The 25,891-nt window shown below is 43.7% G+C and overlaps 1 protein-coding gene across 2 annotated transcripts in view; it reads right to left on the bottom strand.

The window, feature by feature from the left end:
• TASP1 (taspase 1) overlaps positions 1–25,891 on the bottom strand; it is a 1,724,078-nt gene that overhangs the window by 1,616,749 nt on the left and 81,438 nt on the right. For both annotated transcript variants that reach the window (XM_044056205.1, XM_044056211.1), the window contains exon 2: positions 5,946–6,169. In XM_044056205.1, coding sequence (XP_043912140.1) covers positions 5,946–6,099 — 154 coding nt within the window. In that variant the 5' untranslated portion in view covers positions 6,100–6,169. The remainder of the gene's footprint in view (positions 1–5,945; positions 6,170–25,891) is intronic.

The following is a 25,891-nucleotide window of genomic DNA, read 5'->3' as shown; positions in this document are numbered from 1 at the left end:
AGTTCTTAATATTTTTTTGTCATCTTTCTTCAATATACATTTAAACACCCAAACACACATCTTTTCATCTTCTATTCCCTTCCTCTAAAATTACTCAATATTTCCACAAATATGTCTTTTTCTTTACACTCATCCTCTTACAATACTGGTAACTTAACCCATTCAAGCCTAGTGTTGAGTCTTCATTCCCTTCTTTTATAACCTCTTTCAATTTAATTCTTTCTTGTAATTTATATTTTGCTCTATCAAAGAAAAAAATCATTACTTTCTGAATCACCTTTCAACATCTTCCTTATTACACACTACTTCTACAAATGTTTCTATGATCTCCACAACTTTGTTTATATTTTACTATCCCATTCTTATCTACTATCCCATCTACCCCTTTTTACCAACTTTCCTAAAAATGTAAACCGTCTTCCTTTTTAAAATGTTTTTGCATACGGTCTTAAATTTTTATTGCTTTCATACAAATTCTTTTCAATTTCTCTTACTCTATTACCTTCCTTCTTCCATTCATTTCTCAAAATCTTTCACCATAATTTCACATTCCACTATATTGTTTACCATTCTCTTAATTTCCAAATAAGTTTTTCTATATTTCTCTTTAATCTCAACTCATAACTGTCCAAATTTTATAAAATATTCACTGTCTTACGTTCCTTCCATACAATACTGCCGTATTCTTTCATTTTTTTTTTCTTTTTACTTACACTGCCATTAACCATTTTATTCTTTTTACTTACACTGCCATTAACCATTTTATTCTTTTACCTTCTTTTATTTCTGCATTATCACCTAACACAGTCCATACTGCTCTATAATCTGAAAAAAAAATCTACTTCTACTTCACCTGAAAACAATCTCCATTTTTAACAATTCCCCTTTTGTACATCCACTCTCTATTTTTACATAGCTTCAGGTTTCCACATCATATCACTTCTTCTATCACCTTTACATCTTGCTTTAATTTTGCCTTTTTCTTTTCTTACCTTACAACTAAATGTCCCCCAGTCATTACTAATGACATTTTTATTTTAGTTCTTCAAATATTTTGTTCCAACATATTTGTATAGGCATTTATTGCCATTACCCTCACATAAATTCTATTTTTTCTCAAGTCACATATCATCACCCTTTCCGATATCACAATCACCACATCCAAGATTTTTACTTAATCTTCTTTTATTAACAACCCTTACCCAGAATACATTTAATATCCCACTGAATGTATATCCAAACCAGATGGCTAAAACATTACTAGCTGAACTAAAACCAAGTATAGGATAACACTGGAAAAGGTGGTCTCCGGGTATACAATTTACACAAAAGGAATTTTGTGAATAAATATTGTTTGAGTGCTTTCGTTCTGTCCAAGAACTTCAAAAGAAACTGACCATATATCTTTTCCCCATACAACTTCATTTTTTTTTTCATTTTCTTGTGCAACACATTTTGTATACAGCAAAAAGAACACACCAGTCTTTTTCTTCTTGAGCCATTCAACAACCATAGTACCCCTCATCTCATTTTTTGTACTACTTAGATTTAGTTTAAAATATCCACATAATTCCTTTCCCTTTCCGCATCTTTTTGCTTTCTCCTTTCTCCTTCTCATCCGCCATCCAAAATATTTAACTTCCTTATGTTGTTATTCCAGTTTCTGAATAAACATCTTACTCTTCTTCACTTGCCAACCCCATTATACTTATTCTCTGTTTGTATCTGCCATTATTCCTCCCCTTGCTGTTTTCTTCACACTGAGTCCTACTTCTAAGCATTTCCTTTCTCACCTACATCAGCCATTTTACTTTCTTCCTGCAATATATATATTTATTTTTTAACATATTGCACCCCCCCCCTTAAATTTCTGTACCCTTTCTTTTTCCATGACTGGACATTCAAACCACAAATTACCAGCCTCATTACATTTCATACAAAAGGGTTTACAATAACTAGTGTTATGGCCTTACTCCCCACACTGCCCACATCATCATTTTGTACCTTCCCACAACAGAATCAGGCCTTTGGTTGGCCCCAATACATAACAGTTCCTCTTTTTCCCATTCACTGTTACAAGATTTGAAATATGCTGCAATTAACCATCATGCATATCCAGTGTAACCCACACTTTCCATCCCCAGTCTATACATTTGGCATCATACAGTTTCTTCAGTTCGTGTCCTTTATTACAACTTTTTTGTTTAAAAATGTAAGTTCAAATTCCTTTATTTCTGAAGTTCTGAATTTCTCAGCCAGTTTTCTTTTTAACTACAAGGCAAAGTTTTGAAAAATAAAGTCTTTCCAAAGTGTTATGTTATTTATTTATGGTTCATCTACAAACTTTTATGTACCTGAAAATGATTCAAAACTTATTTCACAGAAGTCTTCTGATCGCAAATGTATCAAAGCTCTTATGTCCCTTAAAGAAAATCCTAATGGCAATATAATATTGTCCATAATGTCATGCCTATCAATCAAAGCACTGTTTTACTTCTTATTCTTACAACCAGTCTTTTTTTCCTGAAGATGCTGCCTTTCTGCTCCTGTCAAACACTTCTCTTCACTTTGTACACATTTCCTTATTCCTTGATGTACAACACTTACATATTTTTTCCTTTGTTTAATTTACATCATCCACAGCAGCCAGTTGCAGAGATATTTTTAAAAGTGATTTTCCCATCAGTCAAACATGCCTCTGTGCTTTCAGCCTCTGTAATCTGCTTCTCTAGCATATTAACAACTTCCATTATCACACTGCTTATGTAGCATTCAATCCATCACAGTACTCCAGCAAGCATACTCTTTCATCTGGTTCGCCTTCCTTCATTTAATTCTCCAATATCTCCATATCCAGACCTCCACTCTCCAACTTTGTAACTAGGATTTCATCTCTCTCTCAGATTCTCTCTCCAAAATTCTCTAGCAACAATGTTTACTCCTTTCTCCATCTTGGAATTCTCCAAGAACTAATGGCAACACTCTGGTGCTACCTAGTGCTTGAAAAGAGTAAGGGAAGTTCTCTAGTGCCTTGGCCAAATTTCCCTTAGTCAGTATGAATACCACCTCAGGTCTGCCCTACAAAAAGGTCACAGTCCTAGTGGCCGTACCCTAGTCAACAAAGCATAAACAAAATAAATAAATTTTCTCAAAAGAAAGTCACATCAAAATGCAGGTGTAAAGGGCATCATTCTTTAGCGTACAAACTGTAAAGCTGTGTACATCATAAGGTTTGTTTGACAGGTACAGTATATTAAGATGATAGCAATATGCAGGTTACATCAGAATGGTAGTATTTCCTTGAAGATTGGGGAGGCTAGTGTGTGGAGTACCAGCATTAAGCTTTCTCAGTCAATAGGCTGAAGGGTTTATTGAAATGTTTGAAGCAAGCAAAACGCATTTATTTTATTTTAATTTATTTACTGTGTAGTGCACTGATCAATACTGACAAATTTCAAAGCTCAGTCTAGGTGAAGTACAAAACATTTCACAAAAAAAAAAATTGAAATATAATCAATGACGGAGCAGTTTGGACTAGTTCTTCAGAAAACTTGTACAAGTTAGTGAAAAAGCAGAGTGTAATGTACAGTATACACCTTAGTTTCTAAAGTGGGTCAACCTTCAGCATATTTGAAAGTGAAAAAGATATGTGGAAAGAAGACAGAGATATCGTGGTAGGCAATGTGTCCTGTATTAAAGCAGGTGCATCTGACTTGGATGAAGAATTGCTTTACAAGTTACATTCTACATTTATCGCAAGTGTTGACTTCTTTTAGGCTGATGGGAAGAGGCTGCCAAACAATAGAAGTCTGAGTGGAGAATTCATGTGCAGTGTTGAAGAGTTTGGTTCAAGGGGTAATAAGAGTTGGCATGGCTTTGTGAGCAGCATCTCAGATTGTATGAGGTGTTTTTTTTTTCATGCAGTTAAGATACAAGGGCAGTAAAAGCCTGGAGTTGGAGTAGTTTGCAGAGTTGAGACCCGAACAGTAGGTTAGATCTTTGTTTTATTGGTAGCCATTTTCGCTTTTTATCTATGGTATGCCCAGGAACAAATGAGTTTGTAATGAATCAGCAGATGCAATTAGTGACTGTCTGAATAGTGGTGGTATTTTTCAAGAAAAATCCATATTCAAGCCAAGAAAGGGGAACGCCATTGCTGATGGCTGCTCTGGTTGGTTGGAATGAAATGAGAATCTTTTTGGCCTAGAAGAGGAGGAACTTATTTTTGCTCTCACTCTATGTGAAAAAGGAAATTTAGAGACTGGTATTTGAAGGCAGGGGCTGTTTCTGTGGAATGGTTCTGTAAGTCTAAGATAAACAGTCAGGTGCTTGGTGAATTTTCTGCAGAGCTCTGAAAAGCATAGTTTTGGTCTCGTAGGGGTCGAGAAGTAGTTTATGAGCCAATGCAGGAGCTCAGACTGGAGTTGGGGTTGAGTTTTAGGTTGCGTGACCTTATCAGTAAATTACTAAGTCATTAGTATAGAGGAAAAGTGGGAGTTGGGAGAGATCAAAAGGAAGTTTGTTAATGAATAAGCCAAAGATGAGAGGTGCAAGAATGGAGTTTTGTGATGCACCTTTGATAACAGGTGCAGACTATCAATCCTTTATATGGAAGACATTCTCTAGAGTATCTGCCAGTGAGAAAGTTTTTAAATCAGCAAAATGGTATCTGGACTGATACCAATTTCAGTAAGTTTGTTTTGGAGAAGATTGTGGGTGACGAAGTCAAATGCCTTTGTCAGATCTATAAATAGGGCACCTGCAAGGAGACATCTATCAGTGCCTTGCAGGATGTCATCAGTTAGGGACCAAAGTGCTTTGTCCAAGCCATAATCCATGCTGTTTGGAAGACAGCAGGTGGCTGACTATACAGACAGAAAAAGTGTTGGCTGCAGATGACCTTTTCTACAAGTTTGCTCAGAGTTCACAGGTTCACAGATTAGTACTAGGCTAACAGAGTGTGGGCCATTTTAAGCCTAGCCAATTACCCCCTTACGAGACTCAAACCCAGCACCTTGTGTTTGGAAGATAAACACCTTAACCATTATGCTAACCACTCAACCCTGAGAGGATGGACAATGGATAAAAGAGAGTGGTATATTTTGGGTTGGTTTTCTCCAAGAGGTTTTCTTCCTGTAAAAATGTTACCTTATTCTAAAAGTGTGACAGAGTAATTGGTCTGTTTGTACATTTCTTCTGTGTCTTCAGATGGACTTCTTGGTTTGTACATAAGGCTATAATAGGAGGTGCTGCTATCAGTTGTAGGGGGTTTGTTTATATTTTTGCCAAGCATCATCCCTGCGAGAACAGGTTTGAGTATGGTGGACAGTCATTCAGTTTTGGTGTGTTTACAAAACTTGTGGTTAAGCAGGTAGAATTTGTCTTGCAGATGGAGCAGAAAGTTATTTAGGCATACAGCTGAATTAGGATACTCTAAGAACAGTATATGGTTCCATTTGTAGGCAATGAAAAAATTGTTTGTCAACATTCATGACAGATTGGTTTCTTAAGACTTAATATTAGTGGTAGTTTTGCACGATGGTTGATAAAAAGTGACTGGGCAGTGGTTGCTAAGTGATAGAGGCAGAATATTTATGTTGGAGATGTAGGTTGGTAGTTCTGTAATAATAAGATCAAATGTGCAGTGTTTTAAAAGTATCTGATGTTTGATCTTGTTGGTGCTTTTATTGGTTGAAGGAGACCTAAGTCAGTTTGGAAATACTCCATGTCAAAACTGCTATTCCAAGGCAGAAAATCTGGAAATATCAGTACACATTTTTAACAACTGCAACAGTTAAAATACATTATCAAATCAAATACAGACACTGTCGTTTAATCTTTACTAAACAGACATCGCAATAGTTTTATCACATATGCATATAAAGATATTGTGTTACAATCATGCAAAAGAATGAAAAAAAAAAAAAAACATATAAGGTACAAACCTGCATGTACGAGCACAAACCCCACCACTGTTCCACTTCTGACTTTGACTCTGTCATGTTCTCTGCTTATCTCCACTGCAGCAATATTTAGTGGAGATACAGATGGTTGTTTTTCAGCTTGGCTCATCCCCTTCTCCATGACAAAAAGTAACATGTACAGGCACCATCTTTTAAGGCATACCAACACATTCAAGCAAAGCCAAAAGAAGCCTCTGTGCTCCCCTCTGAAAAAGACAAAACTGAAATGACTACTGATGCAATTAGCAACATGTACCCAAATATCCTAGTACTAAGCAACTCTATTAAAACACATATACCATCAGTTTCATATTCTGTTTCCTGAAGTATGCAGATACCTCACTGCTATTTCTGTGTCTTTCATTTCTTGATCACAAGCTTGTCCACCTCACAGGTTAAAAGTCACAATTCAGCACCACAGAGTTTTCTCTGTGGTCCAGCAAACTCAAAACAACCAGCCATTCATTTTGAAATTGGAAGTTCTAAGCTGCAGTGCTGCAATGAAAAAAAAAAACTTCTGAATTAATGCCACACAGCTAGGAACTATGCCACTCTCTTAAGAAGACTGTTAGTAGCAAGCCTAAAATGCAATGGTGGGTTTAGATACTCGCAGGTGAGTGCCAGCCTACCCTTGCAGGCCATTTTAAGCCTAGCCAATTTCCCTTTAGGTGCCTGAATCAACTTATACCATTTCATGACACAGTGACCTTACCCATCTCCATGATTGAGAAAGCAGCAGAAGTAGAAGGGAATTCTACTTATCTGCCGTGGTGGTGCAGCGGTAGCGTCGTTGCCTCACAGCAAGAGGTTCTCACATTCGATTCTCGGCTGGAGTGGCAAGGAGTGCCTTGTGTGTGGAGTCTGCATGTCCTCCCCGCGGTTGGGTGGGAGTTCGAAAGACATGCGTAAATGGGCGTGCCTTCGTTGAAGGTTGAATGTCGAGCTGGCACCTCGGCATTCGTTAAAATCTACTGCCAATCATTAGCGGATGTGAGTCCCGCTGTGCCGACCCCTAACTGGGAAAAGCCAAAAGACAACAACAAGGCTATAATGAAAATTTCTTGCCAATACTTTATTTTTCTTAATTCCTGGCAAGCAACCAAATATTTTTGGCCAGTGTTAAATGTATACTCTACCCAAAGCAGCATTCTATTAATTTTTTTCCCTTATGGTGACTGCAATGGGCAGGAGGCTACAGCAACAAGGTTAGATAAATTACTGCGGCTAATTTTCCTTCATTTTTCTCACAATCTAACACAAAAGGTGACTATCTTTTTCTGACGGAGTCAGGCTGCATGCAAAAGCACAGTGCAGTTACCTGATGACCGAATGATTACTGATCTGGCTTGTCAAGGGGAAGTACACAAGCTCATTTCAAAACATATTAGACACCAATATACATTTGTGGATGAAGGCAAGGTGGTTCATACAGCCTACCTTGATCTGGCCAAAGCCTTTGATACCATTCCGCACTCAGGAATCATAGAAAAACTCACTAAGCTAGGCATCATCCCCTATATCACTAGGTGGGTTGCAAACTGGCTTACAGATAGAAACCAAAGTGTGAAAGTAGCTGACTCCAAGTCAGACTGCCGACCAGTCACAAGTGGATCCCACAGGTTGGGTCCTCTCCTGTTTGGTATCTACTTCTCTTAAGTCCAGGCCAACACGAAGGGACTCTGGCTGACCAAGTTTGCAGACAACTGCAATTTGGGAGCTATTACTAACTCCCCAAGTGATGTTGACATCCTACAGAAAGGCCTCACCAAGACCAACAACTGGTGTCAGAACCATGGCCTTAAGCTCAATGTCAAAAAATGTGTCGTCATCCCCTTTGGAAAAAACCTGGTTCCCATGAATTACTACATAAATGGTAGTCCACTGAACGCAGAAGGCATTATAAGAGATCTGGGAACACAGGTTGACACAAACCTCCCTTTTGACCACCACATTGCCACTGTGGTCAAAAAGTCCCTCTGTGTGGCACATCTCATTACTAGGGGTTTTGCATCCAAGAAGAAAGAGGTCATTGTCTCCCTCTACTCTCCCCTCATTAGGCCAATCATCGAATACAATGCCCCATTTGGCATGTACCTCACTAGACACCTACAACAACTGGAAAGGCCGCAAAAGTACTTCACAAAGAGGATCCTAGGCTTTAAACACTTGTCCTACATGGACAGACTCAAAAAACTCCAACTACTCTCTGTCTCATATCGCCTACTTAGAGGCGATCTCTGCTTGACTTAAGCCATGTCGGACCCAGCTCTGTTAGAAATGCTATATCTAAAGAAATGCCAATCCCTCCGCACCACACGCTCCAGAGGTCTCAGCCTCATTACCATAATCAACAGAAAAAGGTGGAGGGACAGATTCATAACCCAGAGACTGCCCATGCTATGGAATAGACTTCCCATACATGTCAAACAGAGCACCTCACTGGCCCTCTTCAAGAGAAATCTAGATGAGTGGATGGGAAATAGAAAATTCACCCTGGAGCTGACTCCAGTGGCTCTACTTGACAGAGGCACTGGGAGTTAAGGTCGGGTGGCATGATGCCAGGGTAATCCTATGGGCTAGGCTTGTAAAGGCTCCAGGGCCATTAGCCTAGTACACACCTATGAACCTACATATGAACACGCACAAATAAATATATAATTTACAACACACTACTATGATTACTTAACTCACTGTCACCTTACAGCTGTGCACAAAAGGTGACTATCTTTTGAAGAACGGTGCAAATAGGCATGATGATAATGTCCATGTCAAAGTACAAGGCAGTTACACAATCACTGCTGAATAACTGTTGATCTGTCTTGTCAGGAATGAAAAATGTGTGACTATGAGTAACAAGGTGAAGTACACTGCTGCGGAAATTATTTCTTATACTTTCCTCAAAATCTAACATCAGAGGTATACAGAAAATTTGCTATCGTTTGGGGATATGTGGTAAGGAGACGTGTCTGTGAAAGCACAAGGCACTTAACTGATTAATGCTGAATGATTACTGATATGGCTTGTTAAGGGGCTGTACATCTGTCCTTAAGAAACAACATGAAATACATCACGGAGGCCTTTGTTTTTTCGCTTTCCTTACAATGAAACTTCAAAAGTGGTTATCTTGTAGGACAGAGCTGATGAGGAATGCTATAGGTTAAAGCACAAAGCAGTTATAGGATCACTGTTAAACATTCACGGATATGGCTAATGAGGGTGTTAATGTAGGTCAATGAGAGCAATAAGCTGAAGTACATGACTGTGAAAAAAAAACAGCCACAGTAAAAAGTGGTATAATTACAGAATTAATACAATTAATTAATTAATACCCCTTAATACAAAAGAGGTAATAAGAGATCTGGGGACCCAGGTAGATAGTAATCTCTCCTTTGACAATCATATTGCCAAAGTAGTTAGGAAATCCTTCTATGTGGCCCATCTAATTACTAAAGGGTTTGCATCTAGAAATAAAGAGGTTATAGAGTCCCTCTATTCGTCACTCATCAGACCCATCATAGAGTACAATGCCCCATTTGGAATGTACCTCACAAGGCACTTCCAACAGCTGGAGAGACCACAAAGGTACCTCACTAAGAGGATTACTGGCCTCAAACATATGTCCTATGCAGCCTGACTGAAAAAACTCTGGCTGTACTCAGTGGCATATCGTTTACTCTGCCTGACTTACAAAGCCATGTCCAACTCAGAATTTATGGACATGCTTCACCTAAAGAAATCCAAGTCACTCAACCCACGCGCTCTAGTAAGCCGCCACAACAATAAATGGAACATGCTGGAGGGATAGATTTCTGTCAAAGAGACTTCTCATGCATTGGAGCAAAATTCCAAACTACATTAGGCAGAGCCCCTCACTAACACTCTTCAAGAGAAACCTTGATGAGTGGATGGGTAACAGAAAATACAGCCCGGGTAACAGAAAATACACCCCGGGATCACTTCATTGGCTCTGCTTGACAGAGGATCAGTTAATTAATCAATGGGGCGGCGAAATCCAACATACTCTGGCTAGGCTTATAAATGCCCTTGGGCAGATAGCCTAATAACTACTTATGAACCTATGGTATACCCTCACAGAAGAAGTATATTCCACTGAGTGCGTGTGTGTGTTCGAAGCTGAAATTTTAACTGTCATATTTGTATAAACAGAAAGAAGGCATAACCCATGTTTTAGTTTTCAAGTTGTTAGTTTGAAATAATAATTTCAGAGCCTCCACAGCATAACATGCAAGCACATTTTTGCTTTTCCTCACAGAGGCAAATATGTAAATTCATAAAATCATAGATATATCTATAAGACTTAAAAACACAATTTCTTTATTCCCAAAACTTATGTTTTCCAGCATGTGAAAGGTTATTACAGAAAAGAAATTAAAGCACTACTGGGAATTGTGACATGGCACACAGAAATAAACATGCAGCTTTTCTCTTGCCTCTGACCTGAAAGCACAATATAACTATAGTTTGCAACTAAATATCCTAATCTATAATCTAAAAAAAAAAAGTCAAACTGTTTCTGAGATATAACTTTGTACAAAGAGTCTCCACCAATAGACTAAGTGCCCACCAGAAAGTATCAGGCTGCTAAGTTTGATAATTTATTTTATTTTACATTTGTTGACCGGGAGTGTCCGACTGAGCTCAAGCCCTTTTTCAGTGGAGGCCCAGGGAGAAAAGCTCCAAGATGTACATATAAATCATTCCAATAGCAATAAAGACATTCAACATTAGAACAACACAAGAAATATTTTAAGAGGCTACAATCCTCAATACAGAAATTGTCAAATTATACAATACTATACTCAAACAGGATGAGTAACAGTTAAAGCATGGGAAGTAAATAGTTGTGGTTTGACATACATGTGCTAATCTGAAATTCAAAGGGCAGAGTATAGTTTAAGTTTAGGAGTTTCATAGATAGTATAGGAAGCAAGTTGTTCATGCCAAGTATTAGTTAAACATTACTAAGTGGGCTGGTTGTGGTCAGGGAGAGTGTGAACAGTGACAGGTCCAGTGTGTTTTAAAGTAGTCTTTGGTAGCTCGTTTAAATTGTTTGGGGTGCATAGAGTTCCTTATTTGCAGTGGGAGTTTGTTCCATGCAATAGAGGGGTGGTAGCTATATAAGTTGCAGCCAGTCTTAGATTTTGTTTTGCGAACCTTTAATACGTCTTGAGTTGCACTTCGGAGATGTCTGGTAGGAGAAAAGTGGGAGCTGAGAGACAATAGAGATGGACAGAAAGCTGGTTGATATAGAATGCAGTGTATAATTTGGAGCCGAGATTGGAGAAGCAGGTCAGGTAGTTCGAGCCAGTTCAGGTATGTTAGGGAGAGACAGTGTTGAGATTTATATGCTGAATTGCAAATCTGACTATCTTGTGATAGGTAGATTCTAGTTTGGTAAGCGGGGAGGAGTTCATATTAGTGAGTACTTAGTTTTTACTATATTTGAGTGTACAACTTCCACTCAGGATGGTAGAATGCAGCTCATACCCAGAATAGTCTTTACTGTGTTACTTTTACACAAGAAGTAAAAATAACAAAACTGTTTCAAATAATAAGGCAGAAATAGAAGTTATGTTCTTACCATAACGTTCCATGTTAGTTGTCTTCTTCTCGCCTTCTTCTTGCTGGATGGGTTCGGAGCCGACCTCGGCTCCGACTCGGCCACTCTAAAAGCTCGAGAGTTGGTTCCACCGGCTCGAGGCTCCCCTTATATCCCACAATGCTAGGCGTGAGTTACCTCAGATCTCGTTTGTAAGCTAACCCCAGCTTATAATAGTATGAGAATAACTATAAACAAAGTCCACCTCTAACCAGGGAGAAAGAAGGGTGACCTATATCCTCATCCAGGAAATATGCACAACAGCATATGCCTAATAAAAGAGGTGGTAGAAAGAGAGGTCACAATCACAACTCCTCTAGGTCTGTCCAGGCCAGGGAGCAGGAGGGTGGGACGCAAGAAGAAGGCGAGAAGAAGACAACTAACATGGAACGTTATGGTAAGAACATAACTTCTATATGTTAAGTTGTCTATCTCGCCTTCATTCTTGCTGGATAAGACCGCGTCCCTAGCACCTTGTCCCGGGTGGCCTAACGGAACAGACTCCTGAGAACAGTGGAACCAAAGTTAGCTCTATGCCTAGAAGCTAAATCCAACTTATAATGAGAAATGAAAGTGTGAGGAGTAGCCCAAGTAGCTGCTGCACAAATGGTGTCAATAGGCAGTCTGTCTTGGAAGGCTAAAGAAGTAGCCAAAGCTCTGGTGGAATGGGCCTTAGGTTTATTAGGCAGCTTTTGGTGTCTAATTTCATATACAAGGGAAATCAGAGATGTTAGCCATCTAGATAATGATACCTTTGAAACTGAAAGTCCCTTTCTGCCTTCTGCATAGGAGACAAACAGCTGGTCAGATTTTCTGAATTGTTTTGTTCTATCCAAATAGTACCTCAACTGACGATGAACATCTAGCCAGTGTAATTTTTGTTCCGACCTATTGGAATATTCTGGAAAAAGACAGGGAGGTCAATGCTTTGATTTAGATTTGACGTCGAGACTACCTTAGGCAAAAAGGATGGGTTCGTTCGTAAGGATACCCTGTCCTTATGAAACAATAGATAAGGAGGTCGACAGCTGAGTGCTTGAAGTTCTGAAACTCTTCTAGCTGAAGTAATAGCTACCAGAAAGAGAGTCTTCCATGATAGCAATTTTAAAGAACAGGAGGCTGCAGGTTCGAAAGGGGGAAGAATCAAAGAAGTAAGAACTAAATTTAGGTCCCAAGGAGAAGGAGGATTTCTTATAGGAGGTCTGAGAAGAAAAACTCCTTTCAAAAAGGCTTTGCAAAGCTTGTGGGACATTAAGGCAGACTCAGAAATACCCACATGAAAGTTAGAAATAGCTGCCAATTGAACTTTAAGAGTAGAGGGAGATGAACCTGCATGGAAGAGTTCAGCTAGAAAATCAAGGACTATTTGGATGGAAGCAGTGAAAGGATCTATGTCCCTTCCTTGAGCCCAATATGTGAAGCGTTTCCACTTACTCAAATAAATCTTCAGTGGAAGATTTATGGGAAGCTATCAAAATATCTCGAACGGAGTGAGATAATTGAGGAAGCTTGGCTAAGGTTGGAACTGGAGGAACCAAGCAGTGAGGTTCAGAGAGGGGGGGAGGCGATGTAACTGACCCGACTGATGGATCAAAAGATCTGGAACCAGGTCCATATGCCAAGGTCGCTTCAATAGAAATTGATGTAGAAAGGGGAACCACACCTGTCGAGGCCAGTAAGGAGCAATGAGGATCAATGAGGCCTTCTGAGCGATAGCTTTCTGTATCACTTGAGAGATTAGTGGGAAGGGAGGAAATGCATACAGAAGTCCCGGGCCAAACTTGGACTAGAGCGTCTCTGCTGGGTTGGCCTGGTAAAGGGAATAGAGTGAAATAATCTCTGCACTTGCTGTTTTGGGGAGTAGCAAAAGATCGCAGCAAGGCTGACCCCACTTGAGAAAATTTCTCTCACAACAGAGTCTTTCAGAGACCACTCGTGAGGCATGAGGATAGCTCTGCTCAACTTGTCCGCAATTTGATTGGACTTCCGGGATGTGCGTTGCTATCAGAAACCGCTGAGAAGAAATCGCCCATTGCCACAATCTGAGTGCTTCTCGACACAGGGGGTAGGACCTGGTTCCGCCTTGTTTGTTGATGTACCACACTACAGACATATTGTCTGTCTGGATTGCAATCGTTCCCAAAGGAAGAGAGTCTTGAAGGGCTTGCAACGCTAAAAGCACTGCTCTCATCTCCAGAACATTTATGTGCAAGTGGCATTCGTTTGGTTGCCATGTGCCCTGGACCGTCCTGCCCTGATAATGCCCCCCCCACCCGATCAGGGAGGCGTCCGTTGTCAGAGTAGCAACTGGAGGGGGTGGAACAAAGGGTCTTCCCAACAAGAACTGAGGGGAAGACCTCCACCACATGAGATGATTTCTGCACGCCTGCGTGATCATAATGGTGTGGGACATTGGAAGTTGCTGGTATGACCATTGTGTAAAGAGCATCCATTGAAGGATTCGCATGTGGAATCTGGCTAATGGAAGCAGAGGTATGGCCGCCGCCATAATTCCCAACACTTTGAGCACTAACCTGGCTTTGATTCTGTTGTTGTTGAAAAGGAGTGAGACCAGTTTGTGTATGTCTGTTATTCTCTGATCTGTTAGTCTCGCAGACATGTCTACTGTGTCTAGATTTGCGCCTATGAAGGTAATAGTACGACAAGGCGACAAAACAGACTTTTCGCAATTTATTGAAATGCCTAACCTGTGACAAATGCGAAAGGTGTAATCCCTGGCCATCAGAAGGAGATGCTTGGTGGGAGCTGTGAGGAGCCAGTCGTCCAAATATGGAAACACCTGGAATCCTTGTCGTCTCAGGTGAGAAGCTACCACTGCCATGCATTTGGTAAACACCGGGGCAGTGGTGAGACCAAAGGGCAGGGCCCTGAATTGAAAATGACTGGTTCCCAGCCTGAAGCGGAGGAATCTTCTGGAGCGTCTGTTCATTTTTATGTGATAGTACGCATCCTGAAGGTCTATAGAGCACATCCAGTTTCCTTTTCCCAATAGGGGAAGGATGGACTGCAGCGTGACCATCCGAAATCTTGTTTTCTTGACTGATCTGTTCAAGATACTGAGATCCAAAATTGGTCTCCAGTCCCCTGTTTTCTTTGGAACTAAAAAGAACCTTGAGTAGATTCTGGATCCTTGCTGGTCTGCTGGAACTGGTTGAATTGCTCTTTTTGCAAGCAGCTTTGAAATTTCCAAAACCGCTAGATCCTTTGAGCGGGTGGAACATCTGGAAGGGATTTTTTTGATTGGTTCGGAATGCGAAGAAAGGGGATAGAATAGCCTTCGGAAATGACGGACTGTACCCATTTGTCTTGAGTCAGGGATAGCCAGGCTTCTGGGTACAGTGACAATCTTCCCCCGACTGCCTCCGAAGGTGGGCAGTCGGGCAACACCTCAGGGATGCTGAAAGGGCTTATCAGAAAAGGCTTCTCGATTGCCCTGGTTCTGCGGAGCCCCCCTGCCTCGAGGGCGACGTCTACCATTGTTATTCCCGCCTCTGCCTCTGGCGGGGAAAAACGACTTTGTGCGTCAGGCGAAGTCCCTTGAGATTGTTTACGGAACCACATTTTCCCACTTTTCTGGCCTTTGGGGTAAGGCCTAGAAGGAGTAGAAAAACGGACTCCGACGGCAGAAAGAGTCTTGCCATCAGTCTCACACCTAGTCAAGGTTTCTTTCACTTGAGGACCAAAGAGAGATGATCCATCAAACGGGGAATTAGTGAAAGACGTCTTGAAGGGTCCAAAATTGCATAGCCGCATCCAGGCATGCCTACGTAAGGCCACACCCGTCCCTGCGGCCCTACTCGCTCCATCAGCCGCATAAGAAAGGAGGCATGGAGGAGTTGGCTATGGAGTTAAGGGTAGCCAGCTGAGTGTTCATCTTATCTTGAAAACCCGCAGCTGTAGGGTCCTTCAACATGTCACTCGCTTCTTTAATCAAGTCCCTTTGAAGACGAGTAAAATGGCACAGGTAGTTCAGCGAATGCATAGCAAATGTCGCTGACGAGAACATCCGCTTCCCGTACCTGTCCATGGACCTAGATTCCTTGTTAGGTGGATGGACAGGTACTGAAGGATCAGCTAGTTCCTTCTTAGTGGCAGCAGCTACCACCATAGCATCCACAGAGACTCCTTTTGTCAAGAACTGTTTGTCTGCTGGTGCGTTATGAATTTTGAGGGTCTCCTGGGAGTGGGGTCCACTGAATCAGGAGCCGTCCATGCCTTTTAGCTACCACCTGCATGAGGGGGTCAAGGGAGACACCCAGGAGGTGGAAGGACGTGAGCCGAACGCCTCACGGTACACAGATTCATTCTCCGTTGGGTTGAGGGCTGACCATTTTCCCTTCTGTTTGTGGATTTGAGAATGTCTGCAAAGAGACATCTTCAGAAGGGGAACGGGGAACCCTCGAATCATCTAAATCTGTGTCAGTAGTGATGGACACAGGTGAGTCAATGTGTTTCCTCTCACACTTCCTCTTCCGAGTGTGCTTTTCTGCCAAATCAGGAGAGGCCTCGAAGAGGATGAAATCCCCACAGGGGTTCCTGAGGAGCTGGCTCTCTGCAGTCCGGGATGAGGGAGTGAGTCGACTTGACCTGAGGCACCGTGAGGGAGGGGCGTACGGAGCCGACTGTGGAGTAGAGCCAGGCTCTAACACACTCCGCATGACCTCGAACGCACCCCTGTCAGGCAAAGCCAGAGGTCCCCGCTCCGAGAAGCTGAGAACCTCCCTCGGCACCGACAGTGATGGCTCGAGGCCGATGTCGGAGCCGAACTCACCAGCGCCGGCTCCGAGAGGAAGAGCGGGTCGGACAAGGGTCCGATGCCACTCACCCCTCGGAGCCGACGAGGGAAGTTCGGGCGCCGAGATTCTTCGAAGAAGAAATCGGAGCCGGCGACGGAGCCGAAGACATCTGTATCGGCTCCGACGCTACCACAGTCTCGGTTCCAGCGCCCGGCTCCGAGCTCAACGGAGTTGGAGGAGGAACATATTGATGGACAGGGGCAGGCATCGACTGATGAGTCGGGCTCTGAAGCATTTGGGCCAGTGCCTCGGACTTAAGAAGTCGACTCACTACCCTCTGAAGGTCATGATCCGACAGCCTCGATGACCTAGAAGAGTGAGATTTATGGCTCCGTTCAGACAGCAGAGGAGATGCTGGAGCCGAATGAACAGAGCCAAGGGATGGTGACCTAGATCTCTTCCTAGATGTCGGCTCCGAAGATCTGGTCGGAGCCGACAAGGGAATTTCTACTACCTCGGCTCCAGCCGGAGCCGTTGGAACCACAGAAGCTGTAGACTCATCGGCTCCAGCCGGAGCCGATGCAGACATAGGTTTTGTAGCTTTAGGTCTCGGCTCAGTAGCTGGAGCCGAGGACCTAGAAGCCTTAGAGGGCTTCCCAGAGACAGAAAGGGAATCCTCAGGCTTAAGTAGACCCCTTAGGATCAACTTGTTCTTTCTTTCCTGCAGGACCCTGGGGCTGAAGCCGTGGCATACAGCACAGGAGTCCTGCAGGTGCAAAGGCCCCAGGCAGTAGACACAAGAAGTGTGACCGTCTGTCAGAGACATTTTCTGACAGCACGCATCACACTTCTTGAAGCCTGAGACCTTTGTGTCTTTAGACATCGAAAGTGTAATCACACACACTCAGTCAGACACACTGATTACACTAATCTTATTTTAAAGCTCAAAAATAAAACAATTAACTAAAAGTTTAATTAAGAGCAGCACACACACACACCACTAGGGAATGGGGAAAGGCCAAAAGGCCTGAGAGAGAACTTTAAAGTTCTTGTGGGAAAAAAACGGGATTTTCCGAAAAACAGGGGTAGAAATCCACTAAACTAAGGGAAAAGTAGTTAAACTTAAAAATATAGGGTTTTAAGTATTCTAATTTTACAGAAATACACTTACCAACAAGCCGGTAGAAAAACCAACACCTCGATGCTGTAGCGGCAAACGAGATCTGAGGTAACTCACGCCTAGCATTGTGGGATATAAGGGGAGCCTCGAGCCGGTGGAACCAACTCTCGAGCTTTTAGAGTGGCCGAGTCGGAGCCGAGGTCAGCTCTGAACCCATCCAGCAAGAATGAAGGCGAGATAGACAACTTAACATTGTATGTTACTACATACAGGCTAGACTAGAATTCCACATACTGAAAAAGTGAGTGTGCTAATACATAACTCGGGACTGAGATACAGGGCCCAGTTCCACAAGGCCTGCTGTCCAGGGCCGGCTCGTGCTATAGGACTGCAGCCCATCCACCTGTAGGAAAAAAAAGAAAATAATACAAATTAAAAAGTGTCCCCCCACCTGTAGAAAGAAAACAGAACAAAATCACATGTCTCGGAACTCCACGCATGCATGCTTGGAGTTCCTGGTACTTGGAACTCCAGACTGCTGTGTGTTAGGCAGTCTGGATAGGGAAGAGTTATCTCCGCCCTGCCAGCCCAGAAGTCTGTGCGGTAATGACCGCACCGACCAGAAGGTCACTGGACTGCATTGCCCGCAGGCTGGAGGCTCCAGCCTACTCTCATGATGAAACGGCTTGCGTGGGCTGCTACAGAAAACTAGGGAGGACAAACAGAGTCGCTGGTTCGATCTATGGAGGACGAACGGAGTTACTGCTAACAAACGGTGTGTGTGTGTGTGTATCTGTGTGTGTAAAATGCCCAGTTGCTACATAATGTTGGCTAGAGAGAACAAATGGTGGTGGGTATTAGGCTTGAACCCTGTACCTTGGGTGCAGGTAGTAAGGGCCTGAATTCCCTGCCCACCACCATCTGTAAAAAAATTTGCAGATTTTTGCATCATATTTGTTCTGTTCCTTATAAAATCTGTGGTTTCTGTATGTTTGTTGTTGCTGGCAAAGTCAATAGTGCAGTGGTGCACTGGTAGCATTATTGCCTGACAGCTACAGGTTCTCTGGTTTGATTCTTGGCTGGGGTGCTTCCTGTGTGGAGTCTGCATGTCTTCTCATCTTACAAAGACATGTGTCTGGAGTGTTTCTCCCTGCTCTGCTGAAAACTGGCTTTTGTTCCAAGTCAGACTTTCCTGGTTAACTTTTAGTTATGTACTTACCATAACTTCGGATGTATGGGATCCATCTCGCCTACATTCATAACTGATGGGTTCAGAGCCGATCCATCGGCTCCGACTCGGCCAACTAGTACACTAGAACGAAGTCTCTTATTGGCTGGGCTACCCTCTATCCCAGGATGCACCACACCTGCTTCCCCAGATCTTGTTTGTTCGCTTTCATACTAACATGCAAACACAGAAAAATAGCAGTTATTCCAACCAACTAAAGTTCTTCAAGAGAAGATCTGCAAATGCACCTACATTTCCTCTAAATCCGAATGGAAGGGGGAAAGGAGGGTGGGTCGTATGAATGTAGGCGAGATGGATCCCATACATCCGAAGTTATGGTAAGTACATAACTAAAAGATGTAATGGGATCCTATCTCGCCTACATTCATAACTGATGGGACAGCGTCCCTAGCACCTAAATCCCGGGTGGCTCATTGGAAAACACTCCTGAGAACTGTGGAACCAAAGGAAGCCCTGCCTCGAGAAACCACATCTAGTTTGTAATGAGAAATGAAAGTGTGCGGAGAAGACCAGGCAGCCACAGCACAAATATCATCTATTGATAATTTGGAGTGAAAAGCTACAGAAGTAGCCATTGCCCTGGTAGAATGAGCCCTGACTGGAAAAGGAGGCTCTTTGTCAGCCTGAGAATAAATGAAGCAGATGCAATCTTTAATCCATTTGGCTATGGAGGTTTTAGCTACTGGTTGACCCAATCTGTTTATTGCAAAGGACATAAACAGTTGATTTGATTTCCGCGTCTGAGCAGTTCTGTTCAAATAAAAACGCAGTTGTCTATGGACATCCAACTGATGAAGGATATATTCTGCGTTATTGGAGAATTCGGGAAAAAATACAGGGAGCTCTAGAGACTGTTGAATGCAGAAAGAAGAAGCTACCTTTGGTAAAAAGAGGATTTAATTTAAGGGACACTCTATGTTTGTGAAAAATCAAATAAGGAGGATTAGAACAAAGAGCCTGAAGCTCTGAAACCCGCCTGGCGAAGTTATGGCCACTAAAAGGCGGTTTTCCAAGACAGGAATTTCAAATCGCAGGTAGCTGCCGGTTCAAAGGGGCGGGCAGTTAAGGCAGCCAGGACCAAATTTAGGTCCCAAGGGGGGACAGGATGAGATATTGGGGGCCTAAGGAGCCACGGTCCTTTAAGGAAAGACTTGCAAAGTTTGTTTGCCATTAATGAAGGTTCAAAAGAAACATGAAAATTAGAGATGGCCGCTAGCTGAACCTTAATCGTGGAAACTGAGGAGCCCAACTGAAAAAGAGAGGCCAGGAAATTCAAGACCTCCGATACTGGGGTGGTAAGAGGGTCTATAACCTCGTTGCTGTGCCCAAAGGGCAAACCTTTTCCATTTGCTGGAATACAGTTTGACAGTGGAAGGTTTGTGAGAAGAAGACAATATGTGGATAACCTCCGGAGAGAGGGAATTGTCCCTGACTAAGGATGGAAGCGGAGTAACCACGCCGCCAACCTCAAGGACCTGAGAGATGGGTGAGACTGTCCTGACTGATGAGTCAACAGGTCTGGCACCGGGTCCAGAAACCATGGACCTTCTACCGCATACCTCTGAAGGAAGGGGAACCAAACCTGACGAGGCCAGTGCGGGGCAATCAAAATCATGTCGCTCTCCAGGTAAATTGCCTTCTGTATCACCCTCGGCAGGAGGGGAACCGGAGGGAAGGCATAAAGGAGACCGGGGGGGCCAAATGTGGGTTAGAGCGTCCCTGGGAATCTGTCCCTGAGAGAGGGTCAGAGTGAAGAACTCTCTGCACTTCGCATTGTGGGGGCTGGCAAACAAGTCGCAGCAAGGGAGACCCCAGTTGGCGAAGATTTTCACAGCCACTCTTTGGTTGAGGGACCACTCGTGGGGTAACAGGACAGTCCTGCTTAGTCTGTCCACAATCACATTGGATTTCCCTGGTATGTGCATTGCTGTTAGGAAGCGGTAGGTAGCTACCGCCCAGTGCCAAAGTCTCATGGCTTCTCTGCACAGTGGGTACGACCTGGTCCCACCTTGCTTGTTTATATACCAAACTACCGACATGTTGTCGGATAGGATAGCAATCAGACCTTGCGGGAGAGCGTGATGGAGAGCTTGTAGTACCAATAGTACCGCTCTCATTTCCAGGATATTGATGTGCAAATGCACTTCCTGGGGTTGCCATGTGCCTTGGACAGACCTGTCCAGGTAATGACCCCCCCCACCCTACCTGGGAGGCGTCCGTGGTCACAGTGGCAACGGAGGACTGAAGAATAAAAGGTCGCCCCTGGTCGAGATTGGATCGGAGGAGCCACCAACGCAGATCTCGACGGTAACTTTCCATAATCATAACCAAGTGGTTCAAGGGGAGTTCCTGATAGGACCATTGAACCGACAGTAGCCATTGCAGCACCCGCATGTGCAGTCTGGCTAAGGGGACTAGGAGAATAGTTGATGCCATCGAGCCCAATACCTGTAGAATCAGATGGGCCGGAGCTCTTGATAGAGGGAGGCAGGATCGAACTTGGTTCTGCAAAACTTGAATCCTTGCTGCCGGTAAGAAGACGCGCATCCTTTTTGTGTCTAACTCTGCGCCTATAAAGGTAATACGCTGAGATGGCTGTAGTACAGATTTTTGCCAGTTGAAAATAATTCCTAGGAAACGGCCCAAGGTGACTGTGGCCATGAGCGCCTGAATTAGTAGATGCTTGGAGGTGGCAGTAAGGAGCCAGTCGTCTAGGTATGGAAACAATTGGAATCCTAGACTTCTCAGGTGAGCAGTCACCACTGCCAGACACTTGGTGAACACCCTGGGGGCTGTGGTGAGACCAAAGGGCAGTGCTCGGAATTGGAAATGACCGTCTCCCAGGCGGAAGCGTAAATGACTCCTGGACTCTTGACTTATCAGAATGTGATAGTAAGCGTCCTTGAGATCTATGGAGCACATCCAGACATCCTTCTCCAATAGTGGGAGAATGGACTGAAGAGTGATCATTCGGAATTTGGACTTTTTCACAAAGCGATTCAATGAACTGAGGTCCAAAATGGGCCTGAAGTCCCCTGTCTTTTTTGGCACCAAAAATAGTCTTGAGTAAGTTCCTGATCCGATCTGATCGGGGACAGGCTGGATGACTCCTTTTTGTAGCAGCTTTGAAATCTCTATTGCTGCTTGATCCCGCTGACTGGGTGGCACGTCCGGGATTTCCCTGAAGGGAAGGGGGGGCTTGATGAAGGGAATGAGATAGCCTCCGGTAATAATCCGGAGCACCCACTGGTCGCTGGTAATAGCTTCCCAAGCTTGTGGGTGTTCCGCAAAACGACCCCCGACTGGCTCCGGAGCTGCACAGTCGGGCACCAACTCAGGGACGTTGAGCGTAGGAGGAACCACGAAAGGAATCGCGGTCTCCAGAGTTACGGGGGCCTCTGCCACCTCTGGGGCGACGTCTTCCTGAATCCCCCCCCCTGCCTCTAGAGGGGGAATCACTGGGTGGAGTAGGGAAAGGCCTCTGAGTTTTCCTGAACCACATTTTCCCTCCTCTCTGGGCCTTGGGGTAAGGCCTAGAGGGAGCGGAAAAACGGGCCCCAACGGCAGTCAAGGTCTTGCCCTCCTGCTCGCACCAAGTCAGTGTATCCTTCACCTTGGGTCCAAACAAAGAGGACCCATCAAAGGGGGCGTCGGCGAAGGAAGACTTGAAGGCCTCCGCAAAGGAACACAAGCGTAACCAGGCGTGTCTCCTGAGGGCCACGCCTGTTCCCGCTGCTCTACTCACCCCCTCGGCCGCATACGAGATGAGCCTCATGGACGAGTTCACAATGGAAGATAAGGTAGTCATCTGGGCGCCAACAGTGTGGGCTAACGCCTCAGGTAGATTACCTGTGAGGGACTCACTTAGCTCTTTAAGGAGGTCCCTTTGGAGCCTAGTAAAATGACATAACTAATTCAGCGACCGTAAGGTAAAGGCCGCTGAAGAAAGGGTACGCTTCCCGTACCTATCCATGCTCCTGGAATCCTTATTAGGAGAGTGGATAGACGTTGAAGCCTCTGCCACATCCTGCTGTGTGGCAGATGCCACCACCATTGCATCTACAGGAAAGTACAGTTTTGTACCTACCATAAATGTAGATGTTCGAAGATCCACATTGCTGCAGTCCTAACACTTGGGGTAGTCTGCTGTCCCAGTCGGCCTGAATACCAAAGTATATGGCTGACGTCGGTCAAGGCGCATTAGTCTGACGTCAGGACGTCAGGGTACAAATGCGCATGACCGACGTCATATCCTCAGTCTTTTCTTGCCCCAGATGTCAGAAGACCCTAAAAAGATAAGGCTAAAACCAAAAAACACCACACACTCCTGCACCAAATATATATACAATATATACAAATTTACAAGAGTATAACCTCACCCACACAACCACCCCTAAACACAGAGGGAAGGAGGGAGGTAAATTGACTGCAGCAATGTGGATCTTGAACATCTACATTTATGGTAGGTACAAAACTGTACTATGTTCTTCATACCACATTGCTGCAGTCCTAACACTTGGGTAGAATCCCAAAGCAGAGGTAAGGGAGGCTGGCAAATCATAAGGAAGCAGGAGCTGACAACATGCCCTGCAAAATAGCCGTGGCAAAACCAGCCCTAGATTTAGAGTAGAGAGGAAGGTGGTAATGCTTAGAGAAAGTATGCACTGAACTCCAAGTAGCTGCCTCCAAAATATCCTTAGTTGCCACCCCTTAGAAATGCTGTTGAAGTGGCAGTAGCCCTAGTGGAATGAGGCCTAATCCCAGCTGGAATCTCCTTGCCATGATGGGAATAACAAAATGTAATGCAAAACCCAATCCACTTAGAAATAGTTTGTTTTGACACAGGCTTGCCCTGAGAACTCAAAGCAAAAGAAACAAACAACTGCTGAGACTGCCTAAAATCCTTAGTCCTGCTTAAATAATAACGCAACTGCCTGTGTACATCTAAAGTGTGCAAAATCTTTTCCCCTTATTTTGGGGATCTGCATAAAAGGTAGGCAAATGAATAGTTTGGTTTAAAGCCACACTAGAAACCACTTTAGGCATAAAGGAAGGATTAGTACGTAAGATACCCTATCCTTATGAAAAATCAGGAAAGGCTCAACCGCCATAAGGGCCTGCAATTCAGACACCCTTCTTGCAGATGTAATGGCTAACAAAAAGCAGTCTTCCATGACAAATATTTCAATTCAGCAGTAGCTGCAGGCTCAAAAGGTTGTAGAGTGAGTTTCTCCAACACAAAATTGAGGTCCCAAGCAGGAGTAGGAGCTCTACGTGGGGTCTTATATTCTTTGCCCCTCTAAGAAATTGCTTGAACAAAGGATGAGAAAACAATGGTGGGTCACAATCATAGTGAGCTGAAATTGCTGCAGCATGAATCTTAATGGAAGAGAAAGACAAACCTTTGTCCAATAACTCAGTAAGATATTGAAGAGCCACACTCAAATTTGGCTCAGAAACATCCAAATCCTTTGCTGCACACCAAAATAAAAATCTCTTCCATTTTCCTGCACACTTTCCTTGTACTAGGTCTTCTGGCTTCCATAATCACATTCAAAACTTGTTGAGGAAGCTGAGACCTGCTATGGTTCAAAATAGAATATGCCAAGCTGTTAGATGAAGAGAGTGAAGCTTGACATTGAGCAGATGCCCGTCCTTCTGAGACAATAGGTGTGGAATCAAAGGTAAGGGCCATGGAGACTTCCTTACCAGACTCCTCAGTAATGGGTACCAGTGCTGCCGAGGCCAATCTGGAGCTATTAAAATCATCCTTGGCTTGTCTTGTCTGACCTTTAGAAGTACCTTTGGGAGGAGAGGCAGAGGTGGAAAGGCATACACATGAAGATTTTTCCAACTGAAAGAAAGAGCATCCACTTTCCAGGCTGTGTGATGAAACCTTTTCGTGCAAAACTTTGGCAGCTGGTGGTTTAGTGGAGAAGCGAACAGATCTATGTCTGGAGTTCCCCATGACACTGTCAATGTCTGAAATACATGAAGATCCAGTTTCCACTCGTGGGGATCCATGATTTGCCTGCTTAACACATCTGCTAAGGAGTTCTGTGCTCCTGGCAGAAACCTTGCTTGAAGATTCAGCTGCAAGCTTAACGCAGTCTCCCACAAAATCATTGCTTGCCTGCATAGAGGATAAGAATGTGTTCCCCCTTGTTTGTTGATGTACCACATGACAGTTGTGTTGTCTGTTAGAATCAACACCTGCCCTGGAAGAAGTAAATCCTTGAAAGCCAGTAATGCAAACTGGACTGCTAACATCTCCTTCATGTTGATATGTAGATGCTGCAGTCTGGCAGGCCACTTGTCTTGTATCCACTTTCCATTCAGATGAGCTTCCAAGCTGTGTCTGAGGCATCTGTCGTTAGAATCTGACTCGCCTCTGGCCGGGTCACAGAGAGTCCCTTGTTTAGGTGACATTCCTGAGCCCACCACAAAAATTCCTTTTGAATGCAAGGTATTATTTGAATGACAGTGTCCAAATCCTGGCAGTGCTGTGTCCATACATTTTGAGATACCATTGTAGCTTCCTCATATGCAGTTTGGCATTGGGAAGTACCAGAATACAAGATGCCATGAACCCTAAGGCTTGAAGGACTGTCCTTGCAGTCAGCCCGGACTGATGAGATAGTTGATGGAAGTAAAGAGAAAGATTCTTTTGTTTGTCCGGGGTTAAAAAGGCCATCTGGGTTGCTGTATTCAGTCTCACACCCAGAAAGCACATGTCTTGAGAGGGTACTAGACTGGACTTTATTTCGCTTCACAGAATACCCTAGGCATCTTAGCACTGCTATCACATATTCCAAATGCTGAAGAAGCACGTCCTTCCTTGAGCCAGAATCAGGCAATCGTCCAAATAAGGATAGATTTGTATTCCTTTTAGCCTGAAGAAAGCTATCACTGGAGCCAGAACCTTTGTGAATACTCTGGCAGTAGATAAGCCAAAGGGCAATGCAGAGAACTGATAATGAGAATTCCCAGCTCGAAAACGCAGATACTTCCTGCAAATTAGTCTGATAGGAACATGAAGGTAAGCTTCCTTGAGATCCAAAGTTACCATCCAGTGATCTTTGCCCAGCAGAGGTAAAAGCTGTTGTAACGTCAACATTTTGAACTTGGGAATGTCCAGATAAGTGTTGAGGATAGACAGATCCAAAATTGGTCTCCACGTGT

Source organism: Protopterus annectens, chromosome 1.part2 (assembly GCF_019279795.1).
Source record: "Protopterus annectens isolate FY-2018-M chromosome 1.part2, PAN1.0, whole genome shotgun sequence".
Classification (NCBI taxonomy): Eukaryota; Metazoa; Chordata; order Ceratodontiformes; family Protopteridae; genus Protopterus; species Protopterus annectens.
This window is presented reverse-complemented; position numbering and strand designations above follow the sequence as displayed.